The sequence below is a fragment of the Lagopus muta genome, chromosome 1 (genome assembly GCF_023343835.1).
Source record: "Lagopus muta isolate bLagMut1 chromosome 1, bLagMut1 primary, whole genome shotgun sequence".
In the NCBI taxonomy this organism is placed as follows: domain Eukaryota; kingdom Metazoa; phylum Chordata; class Aves; order Galliformes; family Phasianidae; genus Lagopus; species Lagopus muta.
Genome location: NC_064433.1, coordinates 20,647,836 through 20,674,530, shown reverse-complemented (window position 1 = coordinate 20,674,530; position 26,695 = coordinate 20,647,836). Strand labels below are relative to the sequence as shown.

At 36.2% G+C, this 26,695-nt stretch overlaps 1 protein-coding gene across 8 annotated transcripts in view; it reads right to left on the bottom strand.

The window, feature by feature from the left end:
- GRM8 (glutamate metabotropic receptor 8) overlaps positions 1 to 26,695 on the bottom strand; it is a 329,240-nt gene that overhangs the window by 160,502 nt on the left and 142,043 nt on the right. For all 8 annotated transcript variants that reach the window (XM_048937591.1, XM_048937089.1, XM_048937011.1 and 5 more), the window contains 3 exons: positions 15,131 to 15,266; positions 13,496 to 13,650; positions 11,759 to 11,896 (listed from right to left, as the gene is read on the bottom strand). In XM_048937591.1, coding sequence (XP_048793548.1) covers positions 11,759 to 11,896; positions 13,496 to 13,650; positions 15,131 to 15,266 — 429 coding nt within the window. The remainder of the gene's footprint in view (positions 1 to 11,758; positions 11,897 to 13,495; positions 13,651 to 15,130; positions 15,267 to 26,695) is intronic.

Genomic DNA, 26,695 nt, shown 5'->3' with positions numbered 1-26,695 from the left:
TCACCCTCAGATGGGAAGTAATTTAGACTAACATTCAAAATTCCATTTAAGAAAGTACTTTGAAAAACATAAACCTTGTGAAAAACTTGCTAATAAAGGACTTAATGTACTAAACTACAACAAATGTGAACCACAGAATCATAAAATCGTTGAGGTTGGAAAAGACCTCTAAGACCATCTAGTCCAGCTGTCCACCTACCACCGATATTTGCTCATTAAACCATGCTCCATAGTGCCACATCCACACATTTCTTGAACACCTCCAGGGATGGTGACTGCACCATCTCCCTGGCCAGCCTACTCGAGTGACTGACTACTCTTTCATACAGGTTTTTCCTAGTATGCAACCTGAACCTCCCCTTAAGCAACTTGAAGCCATTCCCTCTTGTTCTATTACTCTGTCCCCACCTCACCACAACCTCCATGCAGTTGCAATGAGAGATAAGATCTCCCCTGAGCCTTCTCTTCTCCAGACTGAACAATCCCCATTCCCTCAGCTGCTCTTCCTAATACTTGTGCTCCAGTTCCCTCACCAGCTTCATTGCACTTCTCTGGACACACTCCAGAACCAAAATGTCTTTTTTGTAGTTAGGGGCACAAAACTGAACGTAGCACTCAAGCTGCAGCCTCACCAGAGCTCAGTATAGGGGACAATACAAGCTGAGATGCCAGATCTTCTTGGCCACCTGGGCAAACTGGTAGCTCACATTCAGCCGAGCACTGATCAACACTACCCTCAGTCTTATAAAAGAATTACTAACAATGTGAACACCATGAACCAAATGTCTGCTAATGACAAATGACATCAGATTAGTGCAGAATGAACACTACATAAAAAGAAGAACAGACTGGGCAATAAGGTAAAATTTAAGTTTATCAATAAGTGTCACAGGAAGAGGAGGATGTCAGCTACTCAGCCACAAAGCTAGCAAGGTATATGAAATGCTTAAGAAAGTTAGGGAGACCTAAGAAGCAGAAAACACGATCACCTGAAATTTCAGATAGGTAAATACCACAACAGGGCATCAGTCAAAGATACAGTAAATGACCAGTACAACCAATAAAGCAAAGAACTCCAAGACCAAAAATGGCATTTGGTTTTATCTGGCAGAGAGCATCAGATCCAATTCCAGATAGGTTTATGAATGAGCTTCTTTATAATTGCAAAGAAAATATGGTCAGAGATTATATCTTTCTAAGAAAATAAAGAATGCAAGAAATCCAAATTACTGTTAGCTTCCTTGTTTTTTAAAGGGACATTACAAAAAATAAAGGAGACTGGTAAAAGCACTAAATTCTGAAAGCACTTTTTTTACGTCACATGTAGAACTGAAAGTGACCATATATAGTCCTAATTGTAAAGATTCTAAAAGCAAAAGCCAACATGATATACTATCACAGTGAAGGTGGCTGCAATATTATCTTTTTTAAATTTCAGAAGAGTGATTCATGCTCAGTTGAGAGAAACAAAAAGGATAAACCGTGGAAAATAGAACCACTTAACAGCAGACCGAAAGGGATTTCAAGGAGTAATACGCACTCCCACGTACAATTTTCATCAATACTAGAGAGTTTTAGAATACAGTATTGCTGAGGCCAAATTCTTGGTTGGTTACACTTTTTACAGGATGTTCAAACTTCTTGTCTCTATTTCAAGGCTCTGTATAACCTGCCTATAAAGATCTGCTCATTTTTGTCCTTCTTTTTAGATCTAAAACTTGTCTTCTGAAGTGAAAAGCAATGTAGCTTCCTTTCTGATCATTCCTTTAAAGCTTTTCTTATCCTACACAGTCTTTGATTACTGACCTCTCTGATTTCTACACAAAATCAAGTTATTACTCTCATTCGGAGGCCATCTCCTCTCAAATTTCATACCTCTTCATGTCAATAAAGCAACACTCCTGTAACGTTTTGAAGATTTGGCTATTACACGTGCTTTATATTTTATTTCTGTGCAACTAATTTGCAAAATATTTGCCCTAATATCACAAACCTTGTTTCCTTTATTATCATCATAGATTAAGTAAAAGAAAAATTCATAGAGGTGTTTGAGAACATATTTCAGATATAATGGAAAGTAACATTAATTCTCATCTGAAATTCAATCCAAATCTTTTGCAGACATGAAAGTCTCATACTATAGTTTGCAACGATAGAGCTTAGTCAGAGGCTGCGTAAAGGAACAATGTTTAACACAGAGCTCCAGGAAAATTTTACCATATCCTCATATCCTGGCCACACATAGCTCTGCTGCAGAAGTGCTGAAGATAGGCCATAATATGTAGATTTACTTGTCTTTTCTCCAGCAGGTTGTCAGGTGTCAGTCTTTACATTCTGCATTATTGTACTGCACACAGAAATTGCAATTGTAAAAGACCTCCACATACCCACTTCCAATTCCGGTACCTGACATGAAGATTTTGTACCATCTAAAAAAGTACATTAATTCTTCTTTTAATTCTTCTTTCTCTGACTCCAGTTCTGCAGAAATGTTAGAATAACAACCAGTCTAATAAAAAAATCAAAGCAATAAGACGAGTTCCAGGAATGAAACCATGAATGCATGTGCTTTTTCTGTCAGTAAATAATGATCAATTTATACAGCAAACTTAGCCCTCTTTTCGCTTTCCAAACTGTGTGAAAAACATTAGTAATCTTAAGTAAGCTATTTATTTGGAACTATTAATTACAGACTCCATGGGTGATTTGTGATCTATACACTGTCCTTTGCCTAGTGCTTGGCTAGAACTTAAGGAGCATTACATATTTCTAAAAAGAAGTGCAGGACAAATAATGGCTTTTTTGTTTCATAGTCAGGTAAATACCACTAATTAGTCAGTTTTGCAAATTGTTTTTATCTGATGAAGTCATTCAGCAGCACTAACATTTTTGTCACCAAAGTTACAAAAAAAAAAAGAAAAAAAAATTTAAATTATTAAAACTTATATAAAACTTACTTATTCTAGTAATCCATACAAATGGACTATTTGTTGTGTTTTCAGGTTTTATTTTCAGGAAGAAGGGTCAGTGAACTGTAGAGTTTATTCTATTTCTGTCCAGGATAACACAGTATTCCTAAAACTACTCTGAGGGCTGCTCCAAAAGTAATGCCTCCCATTTTATTATGTTATCCCACAATGTCAGAGGCAGATGTTGGTGATACGGAAGTAGAGGCTGAACCTTCCCACCAATATCCTGTTACATTTTGTTACTGTGACTGACAGCAGCCAGGGGGCAGTTTGAAAAATTGGCAGGGAACTGTGGGTGGAGCAAAGGTATGGCATTGAATTTCTCCCTGCCGAAAAAAAAATTGCAGCCATTGACATTGATATTCTCTGAACATTTATGGAGAACAAACAGTGATGCAGTGGGTGGTGCATTTCAGAAGTGGTGACATTAACAGTGGGTCACCTCCACTGGTGCAGATTCTCCAGAGCCCAGCAGGCAGGTTCTTGTTCATTGCTGATGAAAGCATAAAGCTAAATTGGCTATGTTGAAAAATAGCATTTTGTAGCTGAGACTTTGCTCTATCAAATAGGTTATTGTGTTCTTTGTATCTATTGTAGTTTCTATGGAAATAAATAGGAGCAATATTTGGAGCAACCTACATACTTTTAGAGTCTTGGGCTCAATTTCAAAATATGTAAGGAATAAAATTAATTCATTTCTTTTTTATTGTAGTTTCAAAAGTCATGGTAAAAGACTATTTAAAATGTTACCTTGAGGTGCTTCTGGGTCTGGAAATGATTTGTCCATTTCAAGAAGAGAGAATAATTGTTGATCTAGGGTCATTGATGAACAGCCCGTTCAAGGATATTGCTCTGGACAAAGTTTACCATCAGTCAGAACTAAACAGTGAGAGTGAAAAAGCACCCTTATTTTATAAGCCAAACAATGTTTATGTGGCACTTGTATTCCACCAGACTCTTCCAAACAGGTTTATAATGTGCAAACGCCAGCTCATTTTTCTTCTTTGCTTGAAAGAATAGAACAGGAAACCAAAGTGCAGTAAAATAAAATAAAATAAAATAAAATAAAATAAAATAAAATAAAATAAAATAAAATAAAATAAAATAAAATAAAATAAAATAAAATAAAATATTGCAGTCTGGCCCAAAGACTTCATGCTTGAGTACAAGGTATAGAAGAAAAAACATAAGCAGCATTATACTGTATTCTATAGCATTAGCTGACATGACTCCAAATATTTTGAAGGCATCTAGCTGATTACAAGCATTCCAGAGTTTTGGAATGTCTGTAGTGGACTGACCTTCTATTTCATAATCATGAAATTTATCTAAGATAGTAACAAACCAACCAAGACCACCATTTGCCAGCAAAACTTAAAGCCAGAAGATATGTAGAACCCCATGTTTCACCTATTGTTTAATTATTCAGCTAATGAATAATTCAAAGTATTTATTTTTCAGGGGGTACGTAGCATGATACATCACAACATTAGCAGTTTTGACCATGTACATTTTGTCTGAAATTGGTAAGGAGTGTCTCAAATCTGTCCACTGTGGACAGTTTTACATTTGAAAGCATTTCTTTGGAATTGTTTGCTTTCCAAAGGGAGAGCTCAGGAGTATTTATTGGCTGAACACTTGGCCAGGGTGCAAATGAAACTAGGTTGATACAGGAGACTGAAGATGATACCACTGTATCCTGTGAAGGCAAAACACAAGCTGACATCTCCTTGCTTCCTCTTATCTGCTGACTTAATTTTGGAAAGCCTGGAAGATGGGAACAAAGGAGTTCCTGCTGAGATCCCTAAGCCAGAAGCTGTCACTCCAAAAGAGGTGGTTCAGCCACTTCAGACTATAAGTAAGAATTTGTTCTGTAGTCATTGTCAAGTGAACAATACAACCTCCACCCACCAATCACCCCTGAAGATCAGCACCCTGACACCTGACATCGCTGGATCTAGGAGTGGTGAAACGCTTTGCTTTGCCATGTTTGTATATCTGCCTCTCTTTTCCCTGTTTTTTTCATCAAAGATTTTAAAGACTTAATTTGTCTATCTCCTGGGATTTTTTTTATCATGGAATAAAAGGATCTAGTCTAGAAAGTTTCAATATTCAGTCCTTAAATAAATCTTGAGCGGCTAGCAGAGTGAGGGAGGTGATTTTTCCCCTCTACTCTGCCCCTGACAGGCCCAATTTATGTCCAGGCCTGGACACTCTGGAACTTTTGAAGAACTTTTGAAACAGGTCCAAAGAAGGGCCATGAAGATTATCAGAGTACCAGAGAACCTCTCTGATGAAAAAAATTGAGGTAGTTGACTTGTTTAGCCTGCAGAAGAGAAGGTTCTGGAAAGACCTCATTGTGACTTTCCAGTACTTGAAGGAAGTTTATAATAGGAGGTAGACCAACATTTTATACAGCCTGATAGTGACAGGACAAGTAAGAATGATTTTAAACTAAAAGAGGAGAAATTTAGGCAAGATGTTAGGAAGAAATTCTTTACTCAAGAGGGCAGTGAGCCAACGGCACTGCCCAGAGAACCTGTGGATGCCCCAGTCCATTAAGGTATTCAAGGCCAGGTTAGATGGGGCACTGGGCGCTCTGACCTAGTGGCTGGTAACCCTGCTGATGGCTGGGGGTTGGAACTATATGATCTTTTTAGGACTCTTTCAACCTAAGCCATTCTGTGATTCCATAAACCTGATAAACCTCATACAATAACTCCTTTTAAATATTTTAGGTAATTCCACAGAATACAACATCCTGAAAATCTGTTACATGATCAGTGGGCAAAGAGTCACACATATTCAGAGAAGGTGGTGATCCATGCAACCATGTAATGAGACCCGTTTCACTTGACTTGAGCAATGTGAGTCACCTTGTCCAAATGGGTCATCTAAATCTGTCTTCATCAGAGCCAATGAAGAGAGGTATGTATCTTCACATGGTAAGTCATACCAGCCTGAACAGCTTACTGAGATAGAGGTTGCCAGTCAGAAATTAAACAACTGGTTAAATCTTTCCATGTGAGCTCATGAGCTCCACCCAAGGGAGCCCTGAACAAATACTAGTTGAGAGCTAGAATCTGCATCAATATCTTTATGTCCAGCCATGCAGTTAACCAGTATAAGTTCAACATAACAAATATACCTCTCCTCCCCTGGGCCCTGATTGTAACACAAAATGAGAACGCTTGGACTTCCACCTGACCTTTCCTAAGAACGCATCATACAAAAATACTTATCTCAAATATTGGAAATGAGTCTCTGGAAATATTGAACTATAACTGGTACATTTAATGGATATGCTTTTCCATTAAAAACCAAATTCTGACCTCCTTTTCTACGCTGATTTATTCCAGAGCCCATTACATATGCCCCATTGATTTTGCTAGGTTTATTTGTGCAATAAAATTCTACTCAGTACATTGAAGAACATCTGCTTCTGTTTACAGATGACCAATTTGAACTCCTTTTCTCAAAAGGTGACCAATTATTTATAAATGAAATTGATTGTACAGGTGGATAAGTTATCATCAATATATTGAAAATATTCATGATCTAAAAGCAGTTCATGCTAAGTATTTTCATTGTTGCTTCATGAAATTATGAAACACATATTTTACCTATACTAATAATATGACAAATCTATTGCAGAACTGTAACATAGGTAGATTTATTTAGGATATTGGTGGTATCTAACATCTGGATAAGTTGAAACTTTCAAGATATCAAACATAATTAATCATTAGAAATATCACAATAGAAAGATCACATAATTCTCTTTATTTTACTACTTTATTTTCCCTTGTTTCTTAATTTGTTGCAAAACTTGCAAATTAAATATTAACAAATAAAGAAGTTGTTTGGTAGGCAGCTCTGTACATATATTCTACAATAGAAGTCAGTCTGTATTCCTGCATATATGTAGATGACATTTTTCTGCAGTCATTAAACAGGACAAACAAGCCACCTTTTTGGGGATCTACTGAGAAAGTATGTAAACTTTAAATATATATATTGAATTACTACATATTCCTGGAATATAAAAAGGTAGACTACAAATATTGCACTACATACTAAATAGGCTTTTTTTCCCTCCAGAATAGCTAATCAGTGGAATAATATGATGGTAATTTGTAGTTAATAGTCTTCTGCAAGTAAGGACAAAGTTCAGTCTTTTTTTTTTTCTTTTTCATTGAGCACAGAGAAGACTGTATATCTTTCTGACTTACTTGGAGGAATCAGTACCATGAGGAGGTGTTTTTCCTTGTCATGCAGACTCTCTGGAAACATTAGAAAGGGATTTTCTTCCCCATGTCTTCAACTCTACCTGCTCAATTCCTTGAGTGCAGCTACACTCATGTTTAATTTGGCTAAGGAACACACTTCTGGAACAAATTTCCTGACTGTCTCCACTTTCACATGGCAGAGCAGTTTCACTGCATCCAATCTCAGTTCCTTTCAGAAGAAAAAAATAAGAACAAGCAGTGGGAATACAGGTATAGCCCTTCAGATCAAAGAACTACAGCCAATCTGAAGTAAAATTGTCTGAAAGAACACAATGAGGATCTCTGACACTCACAACAAACTGCTTTGCCCTGCATCAGTTGGTAACACAGACATGGTCATAGGGTACCTGGGTGGAAAAGGTACCTTGAAGAAGTCACTCTCTCCCTGTCCAACTCCCCAGGCAACAGATCAGAAGAAAATGTATCACATCCTCTGATCACTGTGGTCAGTGGAGATTCTTTTCAATCACTTTAACATGCCTACTGCCAATTTTGCTAATGAAGTTTCACCTCCAAATTCTTCCATTGACAGAACAGTACTTATATGTTTGGACAGCAAACAACAAGTCTGAAAGATGAGTAACCTCCTATAGACATTAGTAACAAGCAGCTCAGTCTGTCTGGCCAAATCCAAGGACACTGACAATTATGCAGCTAACATTCTTTTTAAGATCCGAACTATTTCTTATTGTTTTATTTGAATGAATATCTGGTCAGGTAGCAAATATATCTACTACCTATCTATCTATCTATAAATGCTTTGCATACATACAAATGCCTGAATAATGACAAAGATGCGTATACAAAACTAAACCAATTATTCATTCCCCTCAAAAGACAGGATTATGAGTTCCTTATCATGGAAAACAAAAGATATCCTTCCTACCTGAAGAGGGGTATATAGGAGTCAAGTTTGTACAGAGCCCATCTTTCCATCACAGCAAGGACTTGTTTGTGGCAAAGGAGAAGAGCAAACCAGTGAAGAACAGAACGCAACATTTAACATTTTAACTACTGACTTCCTTTTACTATAAGCTTTTCAAGGAGGATGAGCAGGTACTGGGAATAACAGAGTAAATTCTTGTTGCCTCCCAGGAACAAGGATTTCATATGGATGACATTCTTACATGTGTTAGATCTAAGCTATATCATTAGTGACATCATTTGCTGGTTTTCTGAGGCTATACTTTAGAAGGTGCAGTTCCAAAATTCAGATAAAATTGTACTTGACGCAACAATTCATTCACTAGGTTATGTCTGTTTTGCAGAGGTCTGAGCTGGAATTAGAATTTCTGGGCCCGTAAGTCACTAATGAACACACACACATGTGTGCACGTACATTTGCACGCTGCAAGTGTTCCAACTTGCCAGCAATTTTATCAAATTTTGTATGGCAATGTACACTAAACTACTGTGGAGTGGAATATGACTCATAACTTTATAAAACATTCTAAATCCAAAATTGATACATTTCCCAACAGAATACAAGACTTGAATTCCTATTTATGAATAAAACTATAGAGAAACAAAGATGTCTAGGGAGTACATCAACAATTTCCTTTTCATAATAGAATAAGCAGCTTTTTAAAATGACATGGTTTGTAGCTGAATCTTACATCTGACAGCTAGATTGAGAAGTGACAATCCACTGGATATATTATAAAGAGATTTGAAAGAACTATCTGATGAAATAACAAAATAACAAAATGGATAACAGCAAGAGAAATGATGGAATTAAATCAATGAATGTTCAGTATATGTTAGGTCGCCTGATGTGATGGCCTTTAGACTTACTGAGCAATATTTTTTCACATTAGCTAAATACAACTTGAATCTTCTGGAATTCCTCTGTATTTTCAGGAGTAAGGGCGGGAACTGGTCCTCTACAGGAGGACCAAATGTGTTTAATTTGATCAAATTTTCATAATTTTGAGTTAAAGTCAAAAGGAAAGTAATAAACAATTAACGTAAGTACAACAGTCCTCAAAGTCTCACCTATCCAAATGATGTGATGGGTCACAAAGATTCAACAACCATCTTAGCTCTTGCTTATTACTGAAGAAGCACAATCTTGCTAATGTAATCTTTACTTCGTACTATTGTACTTAGACAAAATAGCAATAGACATTTTATAAACGTGAATAAAAAGTCAAAAATTCTTCTGCAAAGGATTTATATGTTACATTCATAAGCAGCATTTCACATAAGACTCAAAAAAATGGCAAATGGAAAAGGAAGGCAAAGTAATAACTGGTCTTTCTACCTTTCATGCCTATATGTACTGGTCACCACACACAAGCTGCACAAAGTAGAGGAGCATGCAACTCCTTCTGTGTGTGGAAGAGTCCCTCTTAAACCTTAGCACCTTTTGAGAATTGTGGTACAACTGAAAAATATTGACTAGTAAATTGCATAACATCTATATTGTACCTGTGCTGATTTTTTAAACTTTTCAAAGATCTCACTGAAGAAAAAACCTTACTTTATGAGAGATTTTTTGAGAATGAAACTGCTACCCAAACTAAATAGAGAGCAATGCACTTCACCTTCAGAAGATGCACAGCCTGCTACTGAAATTTTAAATTTGTTTTATACGTTCCTCAGAATAGGATTTTATATATATATAAACATATATACACAAGTAAATCTCCTTCTACTGATATTGTAGGTGTACAATTATACTTTCAAATAGGTTAGTTAAGAGAAAACAAGTAATGCTTCTGTAAAGTTTCCAGATAAAGGTCTCTTACACTGTGCTGAGATTTTTTTCAGAGAAATTAATAACTCAGTTTGATAGAGCAAATTGAAATCAGACTGATTTAAACAGGCTTCCACATGCTTTTGGAAACTCTTCTTCCATCTTTATTTTTAGCAGTGCAGTCAGTTATTATAGGCAGTTAAAGGCTGATTAGGTTGGCAGAGCAGTTAAAATGCTAACCATACAAAACAGAAGGAGAGACTACTGTAACTGTAAAAGGATGTGCAGGAAGGGGTTTTTTAATTAACATTTTTGTTGATGTTTTATTAAAGGACCACACTTTACTGTTCAAAAACTGAAAACAGTGTGATAAATACATGCCTTGAAGAAATGCTATGGGGAAACAAATCTCAGTAAAACTATATTTCATTATGTCAGATTGGAATTTGAGACTCACATTGCACATGTTAAAATGGTAGAGTAAGCAACTTTATTTAATGTCAGCTTTCCATGTGTTTATGTATACAAACATGAAGAACTGTCTATATACACATACACTCTGCTATATGTAAAGGGGACTTCTTCAGAATTTTCAGTTAGAGTGGAATCAAATATGAATGTTCTTTGAGGTTAATGGAAGTAAATTTCATTTAATTCTTACCATACTCCCTTAAATCATAATTACAATTGTTGCTATCTATTTTAATCACTGAGGTTTGGTTCTCTGAAGGAATGACATGAATATTGTCAGATCCAAAGTTCAGTGCAGTTTTTTAGAAGAGTACGCTGTGATATCTTTGCTTCATTTTCAAATCTTTGTATGCTGGAACAGCAAGCAAACAAAAATGTTCACATTCCATATGAAAAATAATGTTTGATGAAAGAAAACACTGCATCAAAAATCAAGGTACATGGATAACTTACAGTTCAGAAAACTAGTATTGCTGGTACTACTAGTTAGAGACAGAGGTCCATGCCAGTATTGGTAGTAACAGCAGCAATTAAGCAAGTGACACTAGAAATATACACATATATGGAAATAAACAGCCTGCTGTAGTCACAGAAGATTAAAGGTAACAAATATATAGAAAGCTCTGCAAGGGACAACAAAAAGCCAGCCTCCAGGTGAGACAAAACTCAAAGTTACTAATGTGACTGCCCTATTATCTTTCATGACTAATGTGTCTTACCATGATGCCTGAACAAGCAAGTTTGAGAAAACCAGTTCCAGTTACATACAAATTTTGTTTAAACTTCATAGGGACATTCAGCTTTATAAAACAATACAGAATCCTGTTCTTTTCACATAAGGACAAGTATTAAGGACATATTGATTTGATTTTTACTCCATCCTCATTCACAGATTGTAAACTAAATAAGGAGTTCATGACTTGACCTACCATCAAGACCTCAGTAGTTCAAAAGCAATTTAATTTGTGCTCTGTGTTTTCTAGGGATAATAATATGAAAATTGCTGTGATGTACCTGTTCTCTACAAAATGCATACAGACAACCGTACATGGGGTGAGAGAAAAGGTCACTGAAAACAGGAATGGAACTGAACCACAGTCATAGGTCTTTAAGAAAATCTGTACCTTCATTGGATTTGCACAAATTAACTACAAACTTTCTCAAATACTGCCCATGAAACTTTTCTTTGGGTTTGAGAAAAATGTCACACTTTTTATGACAGTGCAGGTTTGTATAGAAGAACTGAAGGGACACACTATAAAGGCTAACAGGAAGCTGTCCCTTTCCAGCACTCCAATAAGTGACTTATAATGTTTTACTGTCACAGTTACCTGTGCATTTCTTGATGTTGCTATTTCTTTTTCCATGGGATCCTAACTTGCATCCAAAGTTCTCCTCCCAGAATTCTGCAAACCATACGTTTCTTCGATTGTTGGCAAGTGTTCGGCTCCGAAAATATCTATCGAATCCTACATTTAAGAAAGAGAGAAAAAGGCATTAAAATATCAAACAGCAAAAGATAGTCATTTAAAGATTATAATGCATTTTGTATGAATTTCATAACAAGAAAAAACTGTAGGTACTATTTGCAATAATATTTTATGAGCATATCTAAGAAATAAATACTAGCATATTTATTACTATTCCATATTTGCCGTAGAAAAATATATTTTTAAATACCCACAGCAGTCACAGCATCTCTAAATCTACAGCAGAATTCTATAATAAAAAATAATGCCATGCAGATGGCTAAGGGAACTTAACTTTTAATACAACGGATGACCAAATAAAGAATTAGCTACCTACAAGAAATTAGACAAAGTGACTCAAGTGCCAAGGTTCAAATAAATTTCTTTTCATGGCCACTTAAATTCACTGAGTACCTTTCTGCTGAACCGGAAGTCTTCCAAGTCACATAAATTGCCCACCAAGCTGGGAAACTAAAGATTCCCCCTTAATCTGATTAGATTCTGCACCAGTATTACTCCATCAATCCAGGAGATTTAATAAAATCATGACAACATACCAATAGGATTAAGCTCTTCATAAATACTTCCATCAACGTAAATTCTCCAAACAGTATCTATAGTGCCATTTTTCTAATCATTTCCCAGCTTACAGCACTTATGTCCAGGACTTAACATGGCCGTTACCGCAGCAGGCAGTACAAAGAAACAATCTCCACTTGCCAGAAAAGTGTCTCATACTCCGCATGATAAACTTTGTTAATACAGTGACTTCTTAAAGAAAAATTTATAAGAAGTTTAGGAGAGGAAAGCAGATCCTAGATGCATCTCCTCCCATGAGAATGAGCCAATTCATTAACATCCATCTGTTGCTCTTCTTTTTTTGCACTAAGAATCACCAGACTATTGTTAAGAAACTCTCCTCCACATGTGCTGTAGTTATTAGACCATTATAAAACTGCTTAATTGCAGATTCAACATCTCCTTGGCTTTGAGCTATATTCAAAGCAAACAAAAGCCATTCAAACAAACTTCCTCAGTTCCCTAACTAAATAATCACTTATTTTTTTGAACAAAAAAATCCCTCCGGGCTCTATCCCTGAGGGAATGGAAACTTCACCTAGTTGAAGTTTTGCACATGTGCAGAGAACAGAAAGATTTCAGACAGCCTCAGTTTTCTTCTGGTAGTCTGCTCAGTGCTTGGAGACATTTAACGTTATACCTGCCCTGATAAGAGAATTAGGTACCTAAGATTGTGGTCTACCTTGAGGGCAAGGAAGTGGAAAGTTAAAAGCTGAACGCTGCAGAACTTAAATTCTTAACTTGACTAAGCTCCTAATAAATAGAAAAATCAAGATCTAGAAATCTTTATGTTACCAAATCCCAAGTGGACAGATGTACACTGAATTCAAGGACTTAATCCCATGTGAAGTCAACAAAGGCACTAAATGAATATTGGTAGAGTCAACTCCAAATATTTATTTGCATAGCTTTCCTTGAGCTCCAGGAAGACACATATATATTTTTTAATTTATATTTTTAAGAGAGCTAGGATGTTTGAACATTATTGGAGAACTGGGTTTTGTCCCATTGCATTCCTACCATCTATAGAGGTTCTTTTAGGTAGGATGGTTACTGCTCCTTCTGCAATTTCTTCCTGATGCTGAACTGGTGAAATTTTTGACCCCCAACTATCTGAGCCAATCCATAGGAAATGTCCAGACTGATTAGCTTTTTTGGCTGCTTCCAGTATTCGCCTGTAAATAAATAAACAAATGCCTAATTAAATAAACTGCATGTACAAAGAATTTTAGAATCCCATAAGTAAGCTCATATAAACCAAACAGGCTCTGATTTGGGCAGGTCTCAAATATGCTTAACAACTAGTGTACTGAACTCAACCTACAGTGCTATACCTTTTAATTTTCTTTCATTTTTAGACATAGTTTTCTAGCATTCTTACTGGTTTCTTCCTTTTCAGTTACAAAATCTATTATAGCTGTACTTTTAGTTAGGAACTGGAAATAGATTCACTGGGTAAAAAAATGACTAGAAGACATTCCCAGTGGGTTGCTGTGAATGGAGTTAAATCTGACTGGAGGCCAGTAATAAGTGGTGCTCCCCAGGCTCCACCTGTATTGTACTGCAGCCAGTTTTGTTTAATATTTTCATCAATTAATCTGATGAGGGAATCAAGTGTACCCTAACTAGGTTTGCAGACATCGCCAAGTTAGCTGATCTGCTTAAGAGTAGGAAGGCTCTATGGGGGGATCTGGACAGGCTGGATCAATGGGGTGTATCCAATAGTATGGCATTCAACAAGGTTAAGTGTCAGCTGCTGCAGTTCGAACAACTCCATGCAGCACCATGGGCTCAGGGAACAGTGGCTCAAAAGTTGCCCATTAGAAAAGGACCTCCAGGTACAGGTCAACAGCCAGCAGAACATAAGCCAACAGTGTGCTCAGGTGGCCAACAGCATTCTGGTCTGTAACAGAAATAGTCTGGCCAGAAGGACTGGAGAAGTGACAGACTTTTATGTGCCATTGGCAAGACAACTTAAATACTGTGTTCAGTTTAGGGCCCCTTAGTGCAAGATTATTGATTTGCTCAAACACATTCAGAGAAAAGCAATGAAGCTCTTGATAAACCAAGACTTATGAGGAGTTGCTAAGAGAACTAGGGCTGTTTAGTCTGGAGAGAAGGAGACTGAGGGAAGACCTCACCACTCTCCAGAACTATTTAAAAGGAGGTTGCAACAAGGAGAGTGTTAGTCTCTTTTCTTAGGTGAGAAGAGATACCATGTGAGAAAAAAGCTCCAAACTGCACCAGGGAGGCTTAGAATGAGGAAGAATTCATGCATAGAAATGGTGGTTAGGCATTATAACAGGCTGCCCAGGGAAGTGGAGGAGTTGCCTTCCTTGGAGGTACATAACAGTACGGACATGGTGATAAGGTACATGGTTTACAGATGGAATTTGGCAGTGTTAGGCTGATGGTTGGATTTGATGATCTTAAGGGTATTTTCCAACCTAGATTATTCTAAGATTCCAGTTCTCCATGATACAAAGGAACAGAGCAATGTCTGACTGCAACTGAATTACTTATACAGCAAATTTCCAACCATTTTTTCACTGGTTTATATTTAAATCCTCCCTTTCTACTCTATTCTTCTACAGTCAATTGTGCAAATTTGTGAAGAGAAAACATATTCAACAAACAAAATTAAGAAACAGTCACCTAATATCATCTTCATTCGCAAACATGATCACCGCTCGAGCATTTGGAGTTTCTAATAAGCGCTTGATGATCTTTTCAAATTCTCCTGGTCTTGGTTCCCGAGGAATTTTGAGTGACTGAGCAATGCAAACACCTCCTGAAAGAAATTAAAAGGACCAAAAAAAAAAAAAAGGGAGAGGAGAGAGGAAGAAAGAGGAGAGAGGACGGGAGGGAAGAATTGTTGAGCAGGCAGGCAGGCAAAGCAAGCAAGTTGCTCACCTGATAAAAGGCAGCACAGCCAGCCAAAAGTTACCTTAGTTATACATTTTGAAGAATATATTTTACAAACGTGCACAGTTAATACTGAATTAAAGATTACAGCTCAGTTAGCTATTATTTTATTTTTTATATAGAAATTAAAACAACATCCTGAGCCAGATCCATGAGCGCTGAGTCGTGGCTCAGCTGGACTGCACTCCACAGAACTACTCTGATTTGTCACAGTTGAGAAACCAAACTTCCCACAAGATTGCATTTAAGCACAAACTTGCAGTTTAACAGTTATCATATGTTCAGAATGTGGTTCTTTTGAGTCAGGAACTATAAAACAGTTCTGCTTTTTCAGCTGAGAATATAAGGCTAGCAATACTCTGGTTACAGAATCAAATAAAGAATTTGAAGTGTTAATCTATGATTGAATAGATACAGATTTCTTCAAACTGCTAACATTCATAATTAAGTTAGCGTAATTATTTAAGAGGTGTGAGCTATCACTGAAAACTCTAAATTGTTAATTAACAAATGAACTTAGAGATGATATTTATATCTCTTCATCATACTATGAAAAGCTTTAGTAAACTTTCTAAACTGATATTAAGGTAAGGCAATACACGCTCAAAAGCTCTTTACTGCAACCTCTTTCTCAAGTAAGGGGGCTTCCAATCTGTCAGTGAAATATGAAAATGAAATGCAAGGGAAATATGTAGCAAGCATCCTGCAAAATGAAAGACTGGAAAACAATGCAAACTGGAAAACAAAACAAAGTCAGTCGGGCACAAGAAGAAAAACAGATCCTAAAAAATGATATAAAGCACCATTTTGTTACCTCATAAATTTTGAGAGTATATTTTTCAACAATTTCTGTTCATGCAATGGCCCTTAGGAAAAAAAAGAAAAAGAAAAAGAAAAAGAAAAAGAAAAAGAAAAAGAAAAAGAAAAAGAAAAAGAAAAAGAAAAAGAAAAAGAAAAAGAAAAAGAAAAAGAAAAAGAAAAAGAAAAAGAAAAAGAAAAAGAAAAAGAAGAAGAAAAAACAGAACATTTTCTCCACATGAAATTCAAGTGCAAATATTGCAAAATGTGTATATGTAATGTACTGTATACTGCCATCTACAAGGTGTGTGAAACGTATATCAAGCGATGAAAAACTGCAGTATCTCAAAAAAAAAACTATTTTCAATCAAAATGTTGTAGAAGAAATACAATTCCATCATTGCAGCAGCAAGTTCAATCACAACAGTATCGTGCATCTCAGCTTCTCTCAATGAAGAATGTGTTAAGTACTAATAGAAACAAAATAAAATGTACTTCAGCCTTGTTGCTGTGTTTGTAATTAATTGTATAAACTATCTCAGGCATACGAAACATTTTGCATATGCTCATAACTATATATTGCATACACAACTGTTGCTCAAACAAATAAGAGGGTATCAGTTTTCAGGTAATGAAGAAATGCTAGATCCACAAAGGTACTTAAAACATTACAGTGCCTAACCTCTCAGCACCCTGCTGCCTTTGAAATCTACAGCCTGGGCTAGATGCCCAGACACACAGAGAGCAGAGCGTCTAGAATAGGATTCATAGGAGGCAGAAGACTGTATAAGGAGTAATTAGAGCTAGCTCCAAAATAGCTAGCAAAGGTACTGAGGACAGGTTCTAAATCTAGTATTTAGGTTACAGGTGAACAAAGATCTTCCCAAACTGAGTTGAAAGAAGGCTTGAGAACAGGTGACTTGTATGTGATAGCAATATATTTATCATTTGTTTCACAGGTGTCAAAGGACAGACAGTTCAGGCACCAAGCGCCAATGGAGGATTTATGGCTCTGAATCATAAAAACAAATCATGCCTACGTGTTTCACCCTGTCAGCTTTTCTCACTGATTTGGCAAGATGACTGCTTGTTCCTGTTGCTGGCTTCTATACACACCTTTCTAGCAGTGTGTATTCATGTACTATAACTTCCAGCAACTAAAAGGCGGTTGCAGTCAAAAAGCCAAAGATCTGTTTCCAAATGTTTGGTATCCTTCAATCTCCAGATATCTACCTACAGAACTACTTTGCTTCAAATTTCCCTTTGTTAAAATTATAACTTGCCTGATGTTTGTATGAAGAAATGAAAGCTAATTGTTTAGTTACTGAAAGGAAAAGCAGTATTCAAACCTGGTCAGTGAAAAGGATTATAAATAAGTTTCAGAGAGATTTTCACTAGAAGGCACTATTGTGACCAAGGAAATCAGCCAGACAGACTCATTTCAGTTAGTTCTAGAAGGAATATGGACTGGTGATTGTAACCATTCTTGTATCTTTAATAATATATGACAGAGTAGATGAAATTGAGGGTTTTCCAAACAGTTTAAAAACATGAAGATAGCACTGATGAATGGTGGTTCTTCACCTCCTCCAAGGAAAATAAAATAGATTTAGCACACAATCAGTATCGTTGTCTGTTTTCAGATCTGCAAAACTAAGGCATTACTCAGTCATCCCAGAGCTTGATGTGAGGATAAAGCAGTTAATATGAACACTATGATGATAACTATCTATCTGCCTTCTGTCTAACAGCTATTCGGTGTGATATCCAGCACCTGGGGCCAGGGAACCATGAAAGGAAGGAAAGCAGAGCTGAGAGCTGGAAATTGGGCTCAGTGCATTCTCTGCCCATTCATAATCCACAGTTCAGTCCAGCCACTCAACACCACAGTCAACAGCTCATAACTCTTGTGCTTTAAAAACCAAGACATAAGCAGCCCCCATCTACAGTAATATGTTGAGTCATTTCCTCCACTGTGACAAAAAAAAATGCACTCTAAATTTTTCCCTGCTAGGCTAGACTTGCTTACAGGTATACACCTGTATAATACAGGTGGGAAATAGGATATCACCAAAGAAAAACCGGTAGATTTTGAAGATACTGTCAGCGTGATGGATCAATAGGCTTTTACCTTTCCTTCCCTACACTGATTTCAGTAAGGAAAAAAAGTCAAATGAAAGGTAAACGTAGTACTTACATCATTTTGATGGTTAAACTTGTGTTCATTTTAAAATGATAAATATTCATTTTACCTCTCAGGGGTTCTGTAGTCACAAGATGGCATGCTAATTGTAAACCATTAAATACTCAAGTGTGTGGAGGTGGGTGTCAGAAGAAGTGAACATGTGTTTGGAAAATAGTGAGCAGACTTGCTAGAAAACTACCACTAACAAATGAATTTTCTAAATTGAAAACTGAAAGATTAAGCTAAATGTAACAACAGGGGCTATATTATCTAATTCTCTGGGTAGGATCCAGCACTACACTATAGATCAACCAGAGGAGATACTAGGAATAGGCACTGTCATTACACCAAAAAAAAGTGATGTCAGACTTTTCAGTTCAAATGTGTTCCACGATGGCACCACAACCACACTATTCAGAACCAATTTACCCTCTAATTTATTTTATCTTCTCATTTATGTACTTAGCCCTATTATCATGGAAGGGGAAGTGATCAAGGTACACACTTGCTTTGTCTTCATTTCTAGAATTAGAAGACATACCTCACCTGGCTCACAGTAACTCACTGAAAGCTTCATCACACATCAACTATTTCCTGAAAAAGCTGAAGATTAATAGCCAGAGCATATCCAGGGCCCAGTCCCACCTGGGTCCTGGCAGGACATCCTCAGATGCCTACAAGTGTAGATTTAATTTTTTAAGATGAATTATATTTCACTGGTCACTAGGCCAAGAAAACAGAAAGGCGAGTCTATGGAAACCTTCCAAAAGACATTGCAGAAATATGCAAAGACATAGAAGTTCTGATTCCAACAAGCAGAACAGATGCCAGGGACTCAGAAAAAAGCCTCATCAGAAGAAATTATCCTGTGAGGCAAGCAGGGCACTGTCACAGGCAGAAACAGCCTCTGTCTGATAGCAGACTGTACATTTCTGACATTACCACATCATGCATATGAGAACATGAGGAAAATCAATTGGATTTCTCCTCCTCTTCCAGTTCTTCCCTTGACCTGTCTGTAATGAAAATCTGTTCCAATTGCCAGGAATTGTGTTCAACCTGAAGGTAATTGGAAAAATTGCAAACATGATATTCCACACTCAAGTTCTGGTGACAAGAAACAGTGAATCCTTGAAGACTTTCCTTCTAAGCAGAATTCATTATTTGATAATTTTTGATGGAAAAAACCAACCTGAATATAACAGAAAAATAAGGTGACTACTTTGCTTCACACTTTCACTGATTATGATAATTAGGAACTTTTAGGAACCATTATTTAAACAACAATCAGCATATTTTCATTCTTTTTGTATACCCAGATGCTCTTAAGAATAGTTTTCTAGATTAGGAATGAAGAGGGATTGGCACCTAAGAACATAGAGTTACAAGTTGAAGATCAAATTTCACAAGCGATATTTGTTCAAAATGTAAGCATTTTCCTTAATCTAAAATTACTGCAACTGAGAGGTATGAATGCAGCCATGCAATTCTTTCCAGAGCTACTTTCATTTAGCTACCCAAAAAAACAATATGGACACCAATGTGGTTTTATACAGACTTCAGGGTAGTTCAGCTTTATGTATTACAACCCAAGCTCTTTGTAGGTTCTACTGCTTGCACTGAAGTCCATGCTGAAACACTTTCACTGCTATTCATTCCCAAATTTAGTTAAATCTCATTTCACTATGCCTCTTTTGTTGCAGTCACCAATTATCTGCATTAAGGATATATCCTAAATGCTTAGGGCTTTTTCTTTCTCATAAACTCACCAGATACCCAACAAACAATTAATCTACTCATCATGGTCAATTCCTCAGCCAACAGTGTAAATACTTTTTGGTGTAAGGTAACTGAGGGAAAAAGTAAAAAAATAAATAATCTAAATAACACTATACTTTGAATGCTCAAAAGAGACAACATCCAGCACACTAAAACATCATGGAAAATCCTGTGAGGTCTTCTGAGATCTTGTTTCATAAGAGACAAAAACAGTTAGTATTTTGATCCTAGAGTTTGCTCTTTCTTTCTTCAGTCAAGTAAAAACAAAAATTTTCAAAACCCCTTAGTATTTATGACAAAGATGCTTTTAATGCACCAGTGACTCAATGCTTTGTTCACCGACAAGTCAGCTACAGTCATGAGCCTTTCAACTCAAAACTTTATTCCCTTCTTATGAAAAAAAAAAAAAAAAAAGTGCCTTTAAGGAAACCATGAAAGAACACAAAAGTTTTTGGACAAAAGCATTTCACTCATTTCTTTTATAACTGTATTTTACATTCACATATGAATTCATAAGCATACAGCCAAGCGTATTTCAAGAACGCGTGCACTCACACAGGTAGTTACATCACGGGCAAAACAGATGTTCATTCTAAAATAGGAAAAGAACAAAGTAAAAAAAAAACACTACAGCTCCATACTGGCTATTGGCTTCAGAGATCAGAGTCTATCCCTACAGTGACATGAAGCAAGAAATGTCTGTTATTTTATACTTCCACTCTAAACTGCAATTTTTTTTCTCTGAAGAAGCACTATGAATGTATCATTACAGCTTCTACTAATCTGGTGGAAATTAACTGTAAGGGATATTCTCACAACCACCAAACCTGCAGGACAAAAAAATAACAATAAAAAACCACTGAAACATTAAAAAACAAACAAACAAACAAAAAACCCACATATTTCACCCTTTGACTATTTAGTGATACTTCTGCATTTGTGTAAATGAAAGTCAACTTTCATTTGAGCCCTGAAAGAAAGTAGCTAAGAAGAAAAATTCATCTGTAGTAAAGATGTTTGTGAATGGGCAAAAATTAAATATCTAAGGCGGGGGGAAAGAAGGAGAGAGGCTGCAAAGATTCTAAAAAAATGAGTTCTAAAGCTGTGAGAGGAATTTTCCTCTCAACAGTGAATCACTTTATATTTCATCAGGAAGAGAAGATGCCCAGTCAAAGTTTAAAACAATCTGTGGCCAAAAGAATCTAATTGAAAATGGTTCTCACTTACCGATCGGTTGCTGTGATACTTTCAGAATTATATCCTTTTTTATCATCACAGTAGATATAAAGATCTCCCTCAGGGGAAATGTGGGCCTTCCTACTTGCAGATTTAGAATTTCTAGAGGCATAATATGAAAAAAAAGAAATACACTACTATTTTCCACTTTCTGGCTCAAAAGCTAGTACTTCCTTAATGACAAAGCAGATCCCCTTTGTTTTGTTATCTAAGGACCAGGGAAACATTTTTTATGACAATTTCATAAATGCCTGAATTCTTAAATATTTTCAAGTTGTTTTTCTTTTGTTTGTTTGTTTGTTTGGGGCTTGTTGGTTTGGTTTAGCTAATACCAATTCTGATTTACATCTAAGTAACACTGTGAATTCCAACTCTGGCTTCTACCTGTTGGATATTTTCCTTTAAAAGCAAACTTGACTGTGAATGTGGCTCTTATTCTTTCCTCTTTTTCTCTAAAATTCTTAGTACTAATGGGCCTGTAACAGTAAAGTAACTGTAAACAGTAAAGGTTTGGATTCAGTGTTTAGGGGAGTATAAATGTAAACAGATGCTTCAAGAAGTTCTGGGGATGGGTCAGGTGTGAAAATAACAGTTCACCTCCAAGGACATTTTATACATAGTCCCAAATGCATCCTAAAAGGTCTTTGTTAAAATTTGATGCTGTATAGATGTAGTGCCCACAGTGGTGTGTCTCCTTGTTATCACTCTCTGACATGGGACTCAGTTTCTGAGGTCCAGTGCACTGCACAGCGCTGGAGAGATCCTTCACTGAATGCTGCTGCCTGGAGCCACAATCCCAAATCTGCACACTTAGTGGATGCATCCAGCATCACAAAGATGACACAGAAGCTTCTGGCATTCCTTAGAGTATGTTTAGGCAGAAAAAGAAACTCCACCCCAAGAACAGCTGGATTTTATAAAAAACTTTTTTTTTTAAATAAATATAGCCTTTCTTCTCTGAAGATGGTTTTTCTCCCCGTGGGGATCTTCTGTTAGGTATTTTTTATATCACTCCCTTTCCCTTTTATTTTAAATACTAAGGCACTTTTCAGTTACATTCTTCTGGATTGTCTGATTTTAATGGTAGGTTAGTGTTCTATTTTTCCCTTGCACACTTTTTCTTGATATTAGGTGTTCAGGGTTTGCCTTTACAATTAAATGCTGTATGCAGGCAGGGAAACCTGACTTTTAATCTCCCCTTCTAAGAAAAACAGCAGCAATGATAAATCTAAGTACATTATCCTATCATATCTGAATATCAGTTCATTTCCACTTGAGATGGAGTGCATTTAGCTAATAAAATTAACATTTCAAGGTATTGTCTGCCACATCCACAGTAATGAGTTTAATTCTCATTACTGAACAAATGTTCCTTTTCACCAGTTTAACTCTTCTAATTTAAGTTTAAAACAGCTGGACTTGCTTACACTATTTTTCTTGAAAATCTACACTTCATTTTTCCCAACAGAACAACTTGTACATTATGACTAAGTTATAAAATAAGTAACCTTCTTTTATATAAGCTAGGAAGGATGAGTTCACTCAATTTAGTATCTAGACTGCAGGTTAAATACAAAATTAATATAGCTAGGCTATAGCTCTATAACCTAATTATATTTATTTCACTTTGAAGTATTTTGAGAGGGGAACACTTGGATAAGAACACCGTTTAGGATCTAAAAATTATTAGGAAATTTATCTACTGATTTCTTACCATTGGAGGTAGTAACACATGTAGGGATAAAAATAAGTCTGGTATATTGCTTCCAGTCTTCATATTTCCAAACACAAGTTGAAGACATAGCACTGTTAAGAAATAGCAATACTTTTATAAGAAAACAGTAAAGCAAAGGGCTATGAGGATGATCAGAGAATGAGTTGGAGCCATCCAGACTAGAGAAGAAAAAGTTCAAGGGAGACATTACAGTGGCTACCCAACACTTAAAGGGGGGCTGCAAGCTGCCCGGGGATTCTTTATCAGGTATTGTAGTGATAGGAGAAGGGGTAATGGTTTTAAACTAAGCGGAAATTTAAATCTGGTATTAGGAAGAAATTTTTTATACAGAAGATAGTGATGCACTAAAACTGACTGCCCAGAAAAGGTGTGGATCCCTGGAAGCGTTCAAGGTCACAGTGGATGAGGCTGTGCGCAGCTTACCCAGTGGAAAGTATCCCTGCACATAACAGGGGATTAGAATTTTAAGCTCCCTTCAAACTTCAACCATGATTCTACAATTTGGATCAGAAAACAATCAGAGGAGTGTGATGACTCTGTGTATTTCATACTAGCTGGTAACAGATCTCTTGAGAGGAAGCTTAGCAGTTAGTGGATCTAATAATGCCTTTCCTTCTAGCTTGTTGGGATGAATGAATAGCTTAATTCATAAAGCACCTCTGTAGAAATGTCATCAAGTCCAAAGTTAATCCAGAAATGCACTCAGAAAGCGGAAATAAGTTTCAGAATTTAGAAAGAGAGAAAGGAAGAAGTTGGAAAGTGTTCAGAAGATCTATGCGTGCACTAAAAGAGAGCATGTAGATCAAACATGAGTTAGTGTGCTTTTAGACATGTAGTACCAATGTAGAAATGGCGGTAAAAACACAATGATTCCTATTCAATGGAATAACTTCTGTAAAGATATTTTTCTGTTCTTGGATGAAAGAAAAGACCTATATATATAGAAAATACAAAACAGAAATGTAGAATTGGATGCTTTTACTGTCTAATGATTCACACTGGGCTTTCGTTTGAGCACAGAGATATTGATTCTCTAGATTAACAATGGTTTGTAAGTTATACACTAGACATACATGTATATCTTCCTGAATAAGGACTGAGCAAGAACAGAGGTAGAAACTGTGCGTTGAACCACTAAAAGATGGTTATATTCAGACATCACTAGATAAAAGATTCTGGATCAGGTATGATAAATAATTTGATGCAAGTCTACTCTCTTATTTCTAAGAGGGAATGCACTCCATGCTGGCTTGCATGAATTTTTAACAAGCAGTGAAAATCTTAAGCTTTTCTGAAACCCTTGCAAGTCTGCCTATTAACCTTCTCCTCTGCTTGTGCTCAGCTCTCTACGGTAGTTACGTAGGGGACAATTGTAATGCATTTCTTTAATTGCCTGTTCTTCATGAAGCTTTCTCCTTGCCTTGGCTTGTTGGGAATTGACTAAAAGGTAAGATCAAAGTCTGCTTTTATGTAGCCTGTCAGTAGTTGTACTAGGACAGGGTATTATCTTGACTGTCCTTTTTTTCAGGTGGTAAAAATATAGCTTCACTTTTCCTAGACCTTCTGAAAGGAACAAAGGCTCTATCAAGCACCAAAGAAATAAACTTAAGGAGAAAGCCTTTACCCATGTAGGAAAGAACAGGAGGAAACTTACACTTTCCATTAAAGTCCTCAGTTAAAATCACATGTAAGAAATGGTGATTACTGGGAGGAAGAGCCTTTGTTCACCTAAGCCAAATTCTGAAGAGCTTAGCCAGAGTAAGTAGATCTCAGTCGACCTCAGTCAAGGCTCGTCATTGACATGAGATGTATGAATGCAGCTGTGAATACAATTAAATGTGCTAACAGGAAATCGCAATAGAAAGAGAAATCTAGATTCCTTTTATAATGTAGCTGTCAAATATCTGAAAAGTAACGTCTGTAAGTCAAGGAAGGACTAGAATACAGAAAACAGATCGAACACTGGGAAGGTGGTTGGATCACAGATCAGCCCTTGCCATGGATGTCTTTTTTTTTCTACCAGGCAACTTTGCAAGTGTTTTCCAGGCTTTGTTACTGCATAGATTTTAATGTTTCAAAATTAGAAGAGTACAGACCCAGTTTCTTCCATACAAATAATAGCCTTGCTACAAGAAATCATCATTAACTGAAAAACGAAATGGAAGTGCTTGCTTTGTAATAAATTAGGAATTAAAGGTACTTAGTAACTGGCAAAAGATGTCTACAGCTCACTCCTTTCTAATAAAATGCTTAATAGATTGACCATATTATATAGACAGTGAAGGAAAAAAAAATCCCCCCAAAAAAGCAATTACACAAAAAACCTACAATCAGTAAGTACAAAATTACTTTTACTGAACACTGCAGTATAGTGGTCATCATTATGCTGTTAATACAGGCTGAAATAAAAGCCTATTCTAACATGAATCCAGTCTCTACATAGAATTTTGATCAACAGACCATACCTACAAGAGCCTGATGGATTTTTCTATGTCCATGCTACTCATCTGATCCCATGGTTTCAATAATTTGATAAGGCTCTTCTATCATATATAAATTTTTTAAGCATCCTTCATTATGTTGTGTTGGTTTTTTTTTTTTTTAACCTAAATCTCTCAAAAATTATACCAGAGAAAAAACTATTATCCATGGAGCACTTATATCTCACTCATTATAATAGAAAAATGTAGTCATAAATGTTTTCAAAATTAACTAATTTTGAAATGCACTGCCCATCAAATCTGCCAAACGATGCAACAAGATGAAAAATGAAAGTACTTCAATTTACTCTGAGTTACAACCTGATAAAAACATATGACTCATAAGAAAGAAACTCCACCTTGTAGTAACAAAAAAATTCAGACTATATTATTTGATGAAAGTGGTAAATGAGAATAAAAAATGAAGATAACAGAAGACAAAGGAAAAATAATAAAACAAATAAGGACTGGAGAGCTGTGCTACATTCACTCACTGTTCATTGCACAAATAATAGCACTGATCCTAAAACAAAATCTTCTGCAAATGTCTAGTGCTAAAATAATAATGCACCTTTGTTTGCAATGCCTTATGATTAATCACTGTCAAGTTTTGAAGTGGAAAAAATACACAGTAGGAATAGATCTTTTATTCCCCACATTTTCAGAGAACTTTCTTTCCCTGCCTATTGAAGAAGTTTCATCAGTGAAATACACATACTTCTGTTAAGAGAAAGAGGAAAGGAACAAGCATGGCACGTAGATCTTCTCAAATTGTAAATGATAATGATACTTTGGTAGTTTACACTGAAATATTCCAGGGAGATGTATGTTTTCAAATCCCAGAAGAGCTCAACGAAAGCTACTAGAAATGTGAATTTTGAGAAGTTAACTTTTTCAGATCTTGAATTCCAATAACAGCCAAAATACTATAACTCTATGTTGGGTATTAGTTGCTTAGTTTTCTCACCATCAGTGCAACTGTTGTCAAGACCAAAGCATTTCATGAAGGAAATATAATGTGATAGTTAGTTAAAGAGACTCCTCCAGCTGCAATGCTACAAAGATATTTGGAGAAAAATCCT